Here is a 14,673-nt window from a genome sequence, read left to right as displayed (position 1 = left end):
GCTCATGGGCGGCCCACCCTGTTGCTTGAAGCAGAGGGAGCGTGAGGTCCATCTGCATTCATGAACTGTAGCTCTGCAAGTGTAGCTGTGGTTTTAGCTACTTCCAGGGTGGTCCTGGTACTCTGTAGCATTTCTGTCTGCAAACCAGAGGGCTTTGGGGAGCTCTTTGGGGCACACATCAGAAAGGATTTTCCCCAGACTTGTTCTGTGTCACTTGTCTTTGGAGCTGGGTGTTACAGTGGGAGTGAATGGCATTGTTCTGGCACTCTGACCCTGTTTGTAGCCAACATGTCATCAAAATTTTCCAAGGGTGCTAAATACCTGTGTACATGGTAGCTTTTACTGTTGGTTCTGTGAGTGCCTCTCCTGTTTAGTTCCTCAGAGTTGAGACATTGAGACATCCACCGAACAGATTTGAATCTTTTCCTTTTTATTGGGGAGTAACACTGAACCTCACTGGACTTTCAGTTTTGTGTTGATCAGTTTCTACACTGAAAGCAGTTTTGGCTTTGCACTTACATCCCACTGGTCATTCTGCAGTTGGCTAAGCTTGCTGCTTGCTTTATTCCATCCCAGTTCATTATGTATTTATTGTATGTCCAGAATAATTGTTGGTTTTATACCAAATTAAAATTCTTACTCTACTAACTTAGGAAACACGGGGTTACTTTCAAGCTTAAGCTTTCAAAGTGCTGGTTCTGAAGTATGTTTCCTGGTTGCATAAAAGAATAACAGGAATGTTGATGTATTGTGATTTTTCTTTTGTGCTGAGTTAGAGATAGGGCAGAGGAAGATTGGCCTCAACTTTTAATTACAGTTTGGGAAACAGTTAGAATGCAGTTAATCTCTGAAAATGTTAAACAATGGGAAATAGCTGCACATATTCAGTTCTGGGACCTTAGAAAAATACTTATTTTTTTCCAGTATGTATTTTAGCTTTAAAATAGCAATTTCAAGTATTTATTGTAATCTATAAACTGAGAAGCAGGTGTGCTCACTGGGAGTGAGAGACCTGATTTTGTTCACATCTCTGTGATACAGACAAGTCACTTGGTATCTGTTTCTAAATCTGAGTTACTGAGGGTTTGTAGTGTAATTATTTTCAGAAGTCAGGGATATGAATCTTTAGTAATCAGTAGCTCTTAAAAAGTATGTAGGATGTCCCCAGGTGTTTGACTTCTCAATGTGTGGAGTGGAAAGCTTTGAAATCTGTTGAGGAGAGGGGAATGTCAAGGTTAATTTATGTAAGCATGCTCGACCTGACAAAATAACTAAACTACTTATATAAAATAATTGCTTTCTTTTCAGGGTGTCTGTGCAGATCAGTGCAAGGTGACAGGTCACCATCGCTACCAGACCGTGGAGCTGAATGACAATGTGTTGGGGGAACTGAAAAAGCTGTTTGAAGCCAAAGCAGAGCACGTGCATCAGACACTGGCGCTCCACTCATACACTTCGGTGTTGTCCCGCTTGCAAGTAGAGTCATATGTCTACAGGTTGCTCAGCAGCTCGTCCCTGCTGAGATCAGTGGCTCTTCAGCAGCAAGAACAAGGTGTGTTGCTGGTCTGGACCATTCCCCATGCTGTGCAGGGTGTTCAGCGCCTTGTTCACCTGCAGTTTTAGGGTATTGTGGTGGAATTTGTATACTGGATTGTTTCTCCTCTGATACTAAAACCTGCTGATCTTACGTAGGGATCAAAGAAATTTCTTTCTCACCACAAAAATTTCCCATTTTCTTAACTTACTCACCTGGAGAGTGGAAGCAGGAGTGCCGCCTTCTAAGCTGCATACTGCCACTGATTACTGTAGAAGGACACTGGGTGAGATAGGACACCTGGACTTCAGTCTTTTGTTGTCAAAGGCAACATGTGATGCAGTCCCCTTTCCCATTTGATTATGCACAATTCTAACACCAGCTGTATATTTTTTCCTACTTTACTTCCTCTTGGGAAGGCTATTCAAAATCTTGCAACTCCAATACTTAGAAATCTTTTTGGTTTTCATCCTACGTGTATTACTTGAGTTTTTGCCAATATAATCTTTTAGCTAAAGTATTCCTCCCCCTCCTGCCCCGGATATTTATCCTTCCTAGTCCTCCTCCCTTTGCCCCCCACCTCCCAGATAGTTTGTATGCGTAGTAAATGGTGGTTCTTAAAAAGTTTATGTTGGGGGGAAGCCTTTTATGAGAGTAACCTTGGTATAGTCTTGTAGTTAGTATCCAGTGCCTAATTATGAGATTAAATACACTGAAGTGTATTTACTTATACATACACATATATATACTTATATCTGTCAGATTTAACAAGCAGCTGTGTTGAAATATTTCTCCATCTACAGATACAGAGACCAAGTTCTCTATATAGCCCCAAACCCACTACTAATGTTACTGCTCTTGACAGCTGCATGTTGAAGCTCCTTCATTCTGTTTTTAATTTGCAGTTTCAAAGCAGTCAGAAAATCTTTCTTCAGACTTGGGCCACTTGAAGGAATGTATTAGCGTCCTTTTCGGTTTCACTCGCAGAGTTATCGAAGATCCTCAGTTTCAGAGTGACCTTCTCATGTGGCTGCAGAGACTGGTGAGGGAGTAAGCCTGGATATATCTGTTTGATCCAACAGATGGGATGAATTTGGGAGTTATTTCTGAAAGTGTTACTGTTAACTTGCTGTCCCATGTGCAGTGATATTTTTGGGGTTTGTTTTGCTTGAGGAACAGAATCTTTTAGTGAATTTTTAGAATGTATTTCCTTGTCTGATGAAGTCAGTGGAGGTCAGCAGCATTAATGAGGACTGGTACCTGAGCAGCCAACACTGCTCGAAGTGGACTTAATATTCATTATGCTTTTACTTATTTTGAATTTAAAATTACTCAGACTTGTCATTTTTGAGAAACTTCTAGCTGATGTCTAAAATAATTTTTAATAAAACTGTAGAGTAATTAATTTCTCTACACTGAAGGAAAGTTTGTTGCTCATAAGCCAAGCAAGCAGACTTTTAAATACTGTTTCTCCTGTAACTTGCTCTGAAAATTGAGGTTTCTTAGAAAGTATGGGAAGAGAAATGAAAAAACAGTATTACGAGTTAGCAGGACTATAAAGGAACGAACCTTGAAATTGGTTGCCAAATTCCAATATGCTTTCTTTTAGGTGTCTGTGTTGCAAAGAATTGGCTGTCTAGGTGACCATCTCTTCCTCTTCAACCACATCCTTCGGTGTCCAGCTGGGATCAGCGAATGGGCTTGTCCATTCATTCAGGTGTGAATGTTTATTTTGTTATTGTCAGAAAGTGGGAGTGGAGTGGGTAGGAGAGTGTCTTGTGCCTAGTCAATCCCTCCTGACCAACACCGTGTTTCCAGGTGCGGGGATCATGTTTAACGGTGAGGGGGTTCTCAAAGAATGTATTTACCTATGTTAGCCCAATCATGAGCAGGTTAACGGGGAAACAGGCTTCTCTTTCTTGGCTAGAGAGACCCTGTGAAAGGGAGTCAAGGACTTCTGGTGTGCCTGAGGAGGCTTCATGCAGCAGCAGGTTTTGGGAGTGCTCTAAGAAATAGAAAGAATATTTAGACTTCAAACAGTGCTGTATGCGAGACAAGTGAGATTGGAGGCAGCTCTGCGATATATAAGGGATGAGGAAGAGCAGATTTTTATATGCTGCATGTTGAAAGGGGACTAGTTTCCCTGAAGAGTTTGTTGGTTAGGTAATTTCAAGGGCAAGGGAAAGGGTTTGCTTTATATAGGTCAGAGGGAGTGCAGATATCCAAAAGCACAAGAGTGTTCTTGCAACGAACATTGTTGCCCCTCAGAGAGGGGAAGATGTTGGCAATCTAGGTGTAGGAGCATGATTGCAATTGCATTAACAGGGAAAGATCAGCAAGTCCTTAGAATGTAACGTGGTAGGATCCTAACTTCGCCTCTGCTCAACGTCCCAGTTCCCCCTGGTGCCCAGAAGTACATGTGAAACAGAAGTGGTCTTTTTTGTGGGATTTTTGATGTTTTTTCCCTCCCTCATTTAATTTCTATTGGACTAATACCAGTATTTTGCCATAGCAATACTTTCTCCAGGATGTGGATACTGTCTTTTATGGCTACTTTTTAGTGTGAAGAAAAAGCTAGTTCAAAATGTGAAACTCAGCAAATTAGTTTTATCAGAGAAATTCAAATTCTCTTTGTTGCCTATCTAGATTTACCTAGGTTTTTGCATTTAATTTCAGATCAAAGTCTTGGATAACCCATCAGGTGTCTTTCATTTCATGCAATCTCTTGCCTTGCTTATGTCTCCTGTCAAGTAAGTATGAATATGATTTTATAAAATGTTCTGATTATTTAAGATTAGAAAACATGACACATGATCTACTTGTGAAACTCTGAATGTTCATTGCAGGCAAAGTCATAAAAGCAGGCACAAATAAGAGATTCACAGTTTAATTCAAACTCTTTTTACTCATTCATCTTAAAATACAGCCTTGGCAGTACATTCTCCTACTGCGTGCAGTATGATGCAGCTTGCGTTCAGCTGTCAGATAGCTTTGAAGATTGACATCCTCACATGTTTTATTACTGTGACTTATGAAATAGAGTTCTTTCCTTGAATGATGGCCTGTTCGTTACACTGTGTGCAACAGAATTCCCTGACTAAAGGGTTTGCCAAGCTGGTGTGTGTGCTGGTTGGGCTTCTAATTTATTTGTCATCCTGTTTTTTTTTTAATCTAGAAGGAATAGATGCTGCTGGGAGAAGCTAGTTAATGAAATCAGTCATTGAAAACTGTTTCAGATAAAATATATTACTCCATCCCCAATTTTAATGTCTAAGAATCAAATGTTATTTAGGGTTGTCATTCTGATGTTGATAGCCAGACCCTGAGTTAATCAGCAGTCTGGTTTATTGGATGCTGTTATTTAAGGGTTTTGGTTTTGCGTTTCCTGTCTAGAGCTGCCCGGGGAAATAAGTGTATCCTGAGGGCATATGTATTGCCAGTGCATTTTGGTGGTTGTGTTTTGAATAAGGGCTGACTTCAAGGTGTCTGGAGTGATGCTCTCATCTGTTGATACAAGAACACAGCCTCCACAATGGCTGTACTGACTGGTAAAAGAGCTGAGACTTGTCTGTTACAGCTGCTGCATGTCAGTAACAAGTTTGAATTCTGAATCTGGTTTGTGAAACCACTGTATTAAAACTTGTTTCAGTTGTAATACATCCATCTTACCAGAGTATAAGGTAAAGGAGATCAGGAGATAGCAGATGTCACGCTGGACTTCTGTGGCACTGTTCTGCTGGGATGTTTCAGGTTAGAAGATAGTTGGATGTTATGATTAAACTTTTTATATAACCTTTCTGCATATTTGTGTGACTTGCTGTTACATCTGCACAACTAGAATTTCTACAATATAGAGTCTGAAAGCTAGTATCCCAGACTTAAAGTGGTCTTAATACATGGAACTAGAGCTGGCTTGACTTGAGGCAACTCCTTTCTGGAAGGTCTTTAGTTGTGGTAGCTCAGTGTGTGTAAGACCACTCTTACATTGATGTGGTGTTCAGTTAATGCAGCAATTAAAGGTGTATAGTGGAGCTGGCCTGCACTCACCCTGTGTGTTGTTGACTCACTAGCCTTAAATGGTTATTGTACAGTACCTTGTCTGAAATAATAATAAAAAAAATTATATCCTTTCTTAAAGGATTTTTCTCAGCCACGGGCAAGAATAATGTTATTTCTTGCATATTTAAATGTGCTTGCTGTACAGGGCTGATAGCCATTTACATTTCTCAGAATGTTGCTTGGAAGATCATTTGCTGAATACAGCAGATTGGTGTGAGTCTTGGAGGATACCAATTTATTGTAGAATCATTTAGGATCACAGAACCGTTATAGGTTGGAAAAGACCTGTAAGGTTATAGAGTCTAGCTGTTAACCCAGTGCTGCCAAGGCCACCGCTAACCCCTGGCCCCGAGCGCCACAGCTACAGGTGTTATAAATCCCCCCAGGGCGGGTGCCGCCAGCCCCCCGGGCAGCCTGTGCCAGCCTTGGCCACCCTTTCCGTGACGGGATTTTCCCTCATTCCCAACCTAACCCTCCCCCGGCACAAGGTGAGGCCGTTCCCTCTCGTCCTGTCGCCTGTTCCCTGGGAGAAGAGCCCGACCCCCCCGGCTCCAGCCCCTCTCAGGGGGTTGCAGGGAGCCAGAAGGTCTCCCCTCAGCCCCCCCTCTCCAGGCTGACCCCCCAGCTCCCCCAGCCGCTCCCCACAGCACTTGTGCCCCAGCCCCTTCCCCAGCCCCCTGCCCGGCTCTGGGCACGCTCCAGCCCCTCAGGGTCTGTCTGGGAGCGAGGGGCCCAGAGCCCACCGCGCCATTCCAGGGGCGGCCTCCCCAGTGCCGAGGGCAGGGGGACGGGCACTGCCCTGCTCCCGCTGGCCACACCACTGCTGGCACCAGCCAGGATGCTGCTGGCCTCCTTGGCCACCTGGGCACACGGGGGGCTCATGCCCAGCTGGCTGCCGACCAGCCCCCATTTTTTTTCTGCCATGCAGCTTTCTGACATATTTGTTAATTTCTTGCTCTTGTATTTGGTTTTTTTTAATATCTTCTCTTAACTAAAAGGTGACTGAATTCAGAATTTTCAATTTTCTAATATTTTGTAAACTTGATATTTCACTTTAAATCAGAAATCGGGTGGACTTTATGTGCCATATGAAACCAAGTGAAAGGAAAAGTTCTTCCTCGTCTAGGAAAGGATCTGGAAACTGGACCCTGGTAGATGAAGGAGGAGAAGAGGTAACAGCAAACGACTTCTTTTTTTTTTTTTTCCCTTATTTTGCTCAAGCTTATTGTGTTTTGTGAAATGGAGGAGGAAAAGCTGACTTGTTCAGTTAAAAAGCATCATCTGAAACTTAGATCTATTTTACTCTCCTTTTGTCTCTGTTATTACTGTAGATACTGGAGCTTCCAGGAATGAGTATTAGCAATAGAATTTAAATGTTTGAGCTATTGCATGCAAAAGAAGACAGAAGTAGACATACATTTAAGTAGGTGCTTCCCTTCAGAAGCTGCATTGGACTAACACAGCATTGGTTCTAGTTGTGTTTCCTAGCTGGTGAGGGATTTTATGTAGAAACACACACAGAAGAGGAATTTAGGAGCTTGTGTGCGTGGGAAGGAGTTCCTTTGTACTTTCTTTGTTTTCCTCTTACAAGCAAACTAATTCGTACAGTAGTGAAGCCCTTTTACCGTGTGTGTTATTGTAAAGCTACTGAAAGCAACTGTGTTTGTCTATAGGATGAGGATCCTGAAACAAGCTGGAGTCTTCTTTTGGAAGATGACTTGATTGCCCTGTTGTCACAGTTTCCATTTAATGAGCTCTTTCAGCAGTTCCTTGGGTTTAAGTCTGGAGGTAAATCAGCTGCTAAAGAGTTATCCTTTGTGTTGCTTGTGCTAACAGTATTAATGACTAAAACTGCCATGAATGCTACTGGATTATGAGAGTCTCCAAGTGAAGCAATGGCTTGTGCAATGGCTCAGGGACTAAATCGATGAGATGGAAGTGTACACCATGTGTATGGGATGACTTAAAAACCTGTAGCAATGGTAGGATGCAAAATGCTAGAGTCCTTTCCCTTAGTTTTCATCTGTTCGGTAGTTGTACTCACATATGTGCTTCCAGAACTAATTTTTCCCCTTTGTCTCTTAGCTGTAATGTTACTGTGATTTTTTTTCCCCAGTCATTTATTCATTCTTTATTTCTGGACGAGTACATGAAGATAATTGCTTGCTAGAGGTCTTGTTAACCTGTATAGTTTATTTGTACTTTTGTATTCAACAAGTATTTGTTGTTCATTTCATAAACAAAACAGATTTTGCTTTGCTATATAGTTGGCATCAATGAACTGATTGCCAAGTATATGGTGAATTGTGGCTTTGAGTGCTTGTTAAGTTACTTAAGAAGAACCAGAATTCACACATTCTTTTTGAGCCTTATTTTTCTGTCTCTGTCTTAGGTGCTTATTTTCCTGAAAAAACAACTCCCCAGGAGATGATGAAGATTTTTGCTTTTGCAAACTCCTTAGTGGAACTTCTGTCTGCAGGGTTAGAAACATTTAACAGAGCACGGTACCGACAGTTTGTGAAGCGAATTGGTCAGCTGATCAAGTAAGAGAATATATTCTCTGTGATATGATTAATTTTTTTTTTCACACAGTCAGGTTTAAAGTTCAGAGCTGCTAAAAAAGAACAAAAAAGTCCAACCACCAAACAAAAAAAAACCCCAAACCCCACCAGCCAAAACAAAACAAAAGGCCCAAACTTAGTTCTTGGGTAGATTTTGCTCTGCGAGTTGGTCAGTTTAGGGTTAGCCAGTCTGGGTATCTGAAATCCCAGGGTCCTTGACTCTAAAGCTGCCTGTGAAGTGGGAAACTGCAGACTCTAAGTGCTGTGGGTTTAGTGGAGATGGGATGAGTTGTGGAACACCAGGCTGACTTCCATCACGGATGTGCTTATCCAACAAACAGTATCTCAGATCACCGCTATTTATAATGAGTGTTAGCACTTTCCATTGTTATCTGGAATTGTTTTAGCATTTTTAATTTGCTCATTGAAAGTTGTCATATTGTTGCAGTAGGGAAATTGAATTGAAACCAGAAAGTTGCTCTTTGTTTTTAAATCTCTAGCTGTCATTTTATATAGCTTCTATGATTGTGTTTTCAAGGGGGGATAGAGTTAAATCAGAAACAAAATCCGTGTTTTTGTTTGTGTTATTAGAGCAGGAGCTTTCTCAGTATAACTATTCCTGTATGAACTTTTTGCACTTACTGCCCTTTCATGTAGGATTACCTTAAGTCTCCAGAGTTCATACACCAGCTAATTTGGTGTAACAAAATATTATGCACTTTGCTTGCAATACCAAGGAAGGATAACACAGGAATTTTAGACATGCTATTTAATTGGAAGTGTCTGAAAACCAGAGGACAAAGGGTTGAACACATGTCTTGTGATTAGACTCTGATCTAGTTGTACTTGTCAGTATTTTTATGTGGTGATGACATACTACTTCAACTTGCTTATTCTTCTGTGTAGGATGACACTTTGTCATGTGAGTGACCACTGGGCCCAATACATTAGCAACAATAAACAGTATGGATCAGTTATGCATCCCTACTCTGTGGAAAAATTGCAACTGGAGTTTGATGAGCTGTTTTTTAGAGCTGTTCTACATGTTCTGAAGGCGAAAAGGTAGGCTGTCCCATGTGACTGATAATGGCTTCACCTTGGAGAAGTTAGATACTTGAAACTGGGATTTGGAATGCCTTTAAATACTTAATGGTTTAAACAAGGCTGCGTTACGCACAATTTTTCAGCACGTTGGTGGCATCAGTATGGGGAGGTATTATGTCTTGAATTCTAGCATCTGACAGAAGCTCTGAGGACTTGTCCAGTTCAGAATGAGGTTACCTCAGAATTTAAGATGCTAAGACACATCCTCAAATTCCTGATTCTGTTACTGTGGCAGAGATGTGGGCATATGTCTCCTTTTCAAATGTTGGGATTTATCAGGGAGAAACTGCTTCTCTCTGCCTCTTCAAATCCAACAGGTTGGGAGTCTGGTTGTTCATGTCTGAGATGCCTTATGGAACCTTATCCAGCAACATGCTTTGGAGGCTCTTCTTTGTCATGCACTGTGCGGAGAGCGAGCACCTGGAAAATCTCTGCTCTACTCTGCATCCTGCTGACTGCAAACAAAGACTCAAAGGTAGAATTCCTACACTTGGAACCAATTATTATTGATTTGGCTACTGCTGCATCAGCTACAGGTTTACTTTTTCTGTAGGTTTCATTGTTAAATACATCCTCAGCAGCATGACTGGCCCAGGGGCCTTAGAAATGTCTTGAGCAGTTCATGATCTTCCAGTACTTGTTTGCCCAAACACTCATGTTAACTGGAATTGTTGGATCTGCTGGCCTTCTGGTTTTCTCTGACAGAGACTGCTACTGGCTGCCTCAGAGATGCAGGAATGCCATGCAGTAGATAAATCTTGTGTATTCTTGTATCAGCTCCTATCTGGACCTTTGGTAGTATTTGGAGAGAGAGATTTAAATCTGAAAATGCAGAACTCTCTATTGCTTAGGGTTGGTTTAAGGTTTTTTGGAGGGTTTTGGGTTTTATGTGAGCTGTTGATAGTTCTATAAATACCACAGTCCTTATTTTTTGCCTCTAAACTTGCTAGTTTTGGCTTCACTATCTTACATTAGGGAACATCTGCTTATTGTCCAGAACTACAGATGTTTCCCATATCTCACGCCTTCTTTTGATGCTTTTCCTGTCCTATATGCCACCTTTTCTTCCTGTTTCCCCTTGACTTCTGTCCTGTGTTGATCTCCACTGTGGCTGTGGTGACCAGCTATAACAGTTATTTAGAAGGAGCTGGAATGCTACTTACCCTTTGCTGCTGCCTTTGTGGAAAATACTTCAAGACTTGATTAACAGGGAGACGGGTAAACAAAGCAGTAACTCCCTACTTCCCAGCCTCTTTGCTGTCTTCAGGGAGAGCTGTTACCACATCAACTAAGTCTTTTGATGGAGAAGCAGGAGAAAATGGTGATCTTGAGGGGTTACTGAGTGTCTTGACTCTGTGCAAGCTCAGCTGATATTTAAGGCAATTTACACAGAGTGGGAGAGAAATACCAAGATGGTAACTACATTCACTTTATGAAGTGCTGATCTGATTAATACTTGCCAACCAAAACTGTAACAGTTACACTGTTTCAGTAGGACTTATTTTTGTTATTGCAATAAATTTTTCCTGTATCTCAAAGAGAATGTAATATGGTGTATTGCAGCTCTGTATGTGGTGTACGTATGGTGGGTTGCAGCTCTGACAGTAATAAACACTGATTATTTTTTCAAATTGTTTTTACGTTTTAATCTTTTGTTTTAAAGTTGCTGGTATGCTGATGCAGGATATTTTTTTCCTCTTCATTCTCTTCAGTGGATTATGTCAGCATGATACTATTTCTCACAAATGTCTAGACAGGGAATATCAACCGTTCTTTCAGTGAAATCAGTCTTATCTTCTGAATTAGCTTCTTTTGACTGACACCAACATAATGGTGACTTAATTTTTTGTAATCATACCTTAGAAGACCATGACATTAACCTTCTCCTGGGAGAGAACCTTTTTTTATTGGTTTCCCTTCCCAGATTGTTTGAGCATTTTTGAGTGGTGAATCTACAGGTGGTAGCAAACCTTGGTAATAGATGGAAGCTTTAGACTTGAGTATATAGAAGTGAGAGCGTAATTACTTTTAAGGGACAGTAGAAATAGCATGATAAAATGGAGCACAGTGATGGAGCTACACTTACTAGGACAACCTCTGGATTATGAGAACTACCAGATATAACCCGCTGAGGAAATATGGGAAGTCTGGTTACTTGAGGTGTTCTTGAGTGGACCAAATGTTAGTAAATTTACTGTGGTTTTTGCTGACAAGCAATGACTTAGTAGTTTCTTCTTGATGTTTGATACCTGTGGGAGTATGAGCATGTATATTTAAGTTTTATGAATGTAGGATGAACAGTTTTGTCTTTGCGTCCATTGCAATTGGCAATGAGAACCTGCTGAACAACATCTCTTGTTACGGTTTCTTTACTGCCAGTACCAAATTTGAGGAGCCACTGATTCTTGGGGTCTCTCTAAACTTGTAGTGTCATCAGATGCACAGAGGAGGAAGGGCATTGGCTCCACTAGCAACTGTGTGGGGAAGATGTCATTGCCTAAATCCTATCACTTCACAGTGAAGCAGAGTCTCTCTTCTTCCCTTTTTCCTTGTCCCCATCCTTCAGTCGAGGCTATGGCTTGCTGTGGGTTTGAGGTTGGCATGGGGTCTGCAGTGTGTGGAGCTCGCAGATGACCCCAGGTACAGTGATGAAGAGGAGGTGCAGCTGAGGCAGGAAGCTGGGAGACTGCAGAGCTGTGAGTTGCAGCAGAGAAGGTCTTGATGCACATGTGCCCAGCAGCTGACACCAGCCCTCCTCCTTCCTCTTACGGACTTTGTCCTTCACTTTACCTGATCCCATTTTTCTCTTCTGTTCGTCTCCAGCCACCTTCTCTGTTGTTCGCTGGTCTGTGCCTAATGAAACACAGACACACACATCATGGTGCTCATCATACAATTGCTGTCATGGTCATCATTTGTTACTTGCGTATCCTACCCCTTCCCCACCCTCTGGGTCATTCTACCATGCCTTTATATATAGTAATGGTATATTTTGGGTTATTTTCCCTTGTGCATTACCTTAAAAAAAATCTCAGACAACAGCAAAACTCAGAGTGCTGTGTAGCTTCTGCTGTAAAGATAGAAGGTAGTATTGGTGAAGGGAGATATCCCCTGTCTGTCTATGGTGTCTTTCAGGAGTGTAGTTTATTTGACTGTATGGAAAACTCTACGTAAATTGCACAATCCTGTACCACACTGATGAGATGTTTTGGCTGTACAAATCTGAGCTCGGGTTGAAGTACAGTTGCAAAATTCTTGAAAGCCCTTAAAATAGAATGTAACTTAAGTGGAAGTGTTTAATCACAAGCACGCTGAGCACGTGCCTGTGCAGATTAAGTAGCTAAGTGCCACAATGAGTGCTTTTTCGGTTTATTCAGCTGCTGTAAGATTGGTGTAAACAGTGTTTACTGGCATGTTATGCTTCAGAAGTAGACCGCTCTCCAAACTGTTTTACAGCTCAAATGCAACTTTCAATGCTTTTGCTGCACAGACTCTTTCAAGTTATTTGGAAGAGAAAAAAAATGTTTTAAGTCCTTTACAGGTTTCCTTGTACTTTTACCTTCCTGTTGTCCCCACCCTGAGGAATGAAATATTTATTTGCATTTGGCAGTATCTCACTATTGGAATTAAAGAGTAAACCTGCCTTGAATTTGAGTGAAAGCATCTCTTAGCCTTCCTGTCCTGCGCAACTTTGGCTCTCTGTTTTCAGAGGTATTTTCTGAATAACTGCATTCAATGATTTTTTTTTTTGTACTGAGTCGGAGAAAATGAAGCTGACCCTTCCTTGTAACTCTTGGACATGATCTAGGCCCAGGGCTAGATGCTTGAAGTATTTTTATTTGTAATTGTCATAGTGATCTCCCCAGTTTAATTGCTGCTTGAGATCATGGTATGTGGAATGGGCAGAGTCTCTCAACTTGATCAAAACCTCTCAGCTGTGCTTGGATGGGCTTAGTTTTAATCTTGTCTTGACTGCTGATTAAAACTAGAATCCTTTCATGTAATTTGGGCTTAATCTGTGGAATTAATTGCTCCAGTATGTAATGGAAACCAAAACTGTCATAACATTTTTTAAAAAGCAAAGAGATTCAGGCAGTTTTTACTGTGGATAATAAGCATGGTGTACTTAAAACAATATTAAAAATTGAATTCCAGCTGTTCTTGAAGTAGTCCTAGCTTTCATTAGTAATTACTAACATATTTACTGAATTGTATGGCGTTGCTGCATATTACAGTGTTTCTTACACCTTATTTTAGAGCAGCTGGTACCAGCCACTTCTGAAGAGAGGATACTAATTTACAAGCCTGCAGTGATAATTCTTCTGTCACTGGTTCCTGCTCTGGGATTGAACTGTGAATAAATGTATAAATGTTGATGATATATGTTCTATAATACTCCTTGTATCATGGTTTTTTTCATGTGACTTCTTTGTAGACCCAGAGCACCTTGAAAATTTTGAAAAATATCTCAAAACAATGAACTGCTCGGAAGAAATTTATCTGCTCATCACATTTGCTCAGATGGCACAAACCAAACGGGATGATGTTGATGAGGATTTTATCAAAATTGTTGCTCTGGAGATATATGAGGTGAGTAACATTACTGGTCCATTCAGGAAAAGGATGAGTATGCCCTTTTTCTTTCTAACAGGGGAAGATGTGAAACATTCATGGCTTCTACTTTGGAACTAAGAAAGTGCTGCTTGTGAGGTTTATAATCTAGTACCAAGTTAAAATATCCTGGAGTGCATCTTTTTCTGGGAGAAAGAACAGCTTTTCTGTAGACCAAGCCAGAATGAAACAAATGAACAAAAATATTTTACTTTATTGTTCTCCTGCAGGTCTGGCTTGTAGCTGTGAAATTCCTTGTGTGGTGTGTTTTCTGTTGCAGTGTGTAGTTTTTTGGGAGGTTTTTGTGTGTGTGTTGGTGTTGTTCCTATGTTTAGTTTTGGACTTTGTTTTTGGCACTGTGACATAATAATTTCCATATCTTCTAGGGCAATCAGTTTCAGTTTTAATACTGACATTTATCAACTTTATCCGATCACCCAGAGCAATTTGATTCTGTATTTTCCAAAAGACGTTTTATCGTGGTGTCTGTGAAAGTCGGCCATAACCAGTAACTTCTCGCTGCTCATCTTCTCAGGTGTCTTATGTTAGCCTTTCCACAAGAGAGACGTTTTCAAAAGTTGGTCGAGAACTCTTGGGAGCAATTGCCAGCTTCCACACACAGATTATTTCTGTGTTGCTGGATCGAGTTAGAGAGACCATCGAAAAAGTTGGGATGGTAAGTGCTAACGTTCATTGTTTAAAGCAGGTGCCCAGTTAAAACTTAAGGCCATAACAGGCTATGTTATAAGATACAGCTTGACATGGACGGATTGTTAAAGATCTCTCCATGTTTGTGGTTTTTTT

At 41.0% G+C, this 14,673-nt stretch overlaps 1 protein-coding gene across 1 annotated transcript in view; it reads left to right on the top strand.

The window, feature by feature from the left end:
* Positions 1 to 14,673, top strand: part of EPG5 (ectopic P-granules 5 autophagy tethering factor) — a 59,312-nt gene that overhangs the window by 4,953 nt on the left and 39,686 nt on the right. The window contains exons 3-13 of the mRNA XM_056324678.1: positions 1,309 to 1,552; positions 2,440 to 2,576; positions 3,144 to 3,251; positions 4,211 to 4,284; positions 6,657 to 6,765; positions 7,267 to 7,381; positions 7,986 to 8,136; positions 9,061 to 9,216; positions 9,576 to 9,733; positions 13,694 to 13,848; positions 14,405 to 14,545. Of these exons, the coding sequence (XP_056180653.1) occupies positions 1,309 to 1,552; positions 2,440 to 2,576; positions 3,144 to 3,251; positions 4,211 to 4,284; positions 6,657 to 6,765; positions 7,267 to 7,381; positions 7,986 to 8,136; positions 9,061 to 9,216; positions 9,576 to 9,733; positions 13,694 to 13,848; positions 14,405 to 14,545 (1,548 nt within the window). The remainder of the gene's footprint in view (positions 1 to 1,308; positions 1,553 to 2,439; positions 2,577 to 3,143; positions 3,252 to 4,210; positions 4,285 to 6,656; positions 6,766 to 7,266; positions 7,382 to 7,985; positions 8,137 to 9,060; positions 9,217 to 9,575; positions 9,734 to 13,693; positions 13,849 to 14,404; positions 14,546 to 14,673) is intronic.

This window comes from Falco biarmicus, chromosome Z (genome assembly GCF_023638135.1).
Source record: "Falco biarmicus isolate bFalBia1 chromosome Z, bFalBia1.pri, whole genome shotgun sequence".
In the NCBI taxonomy this organism is placed as follows: Eukaryota; Metazoa; Chordata; class Aves; order Falconiformes; family Falconidae; genus Falco; species Falco biarmicus.
This window is presented reverse-complemented; position numbering and strand designations above follow the sequence as displayed.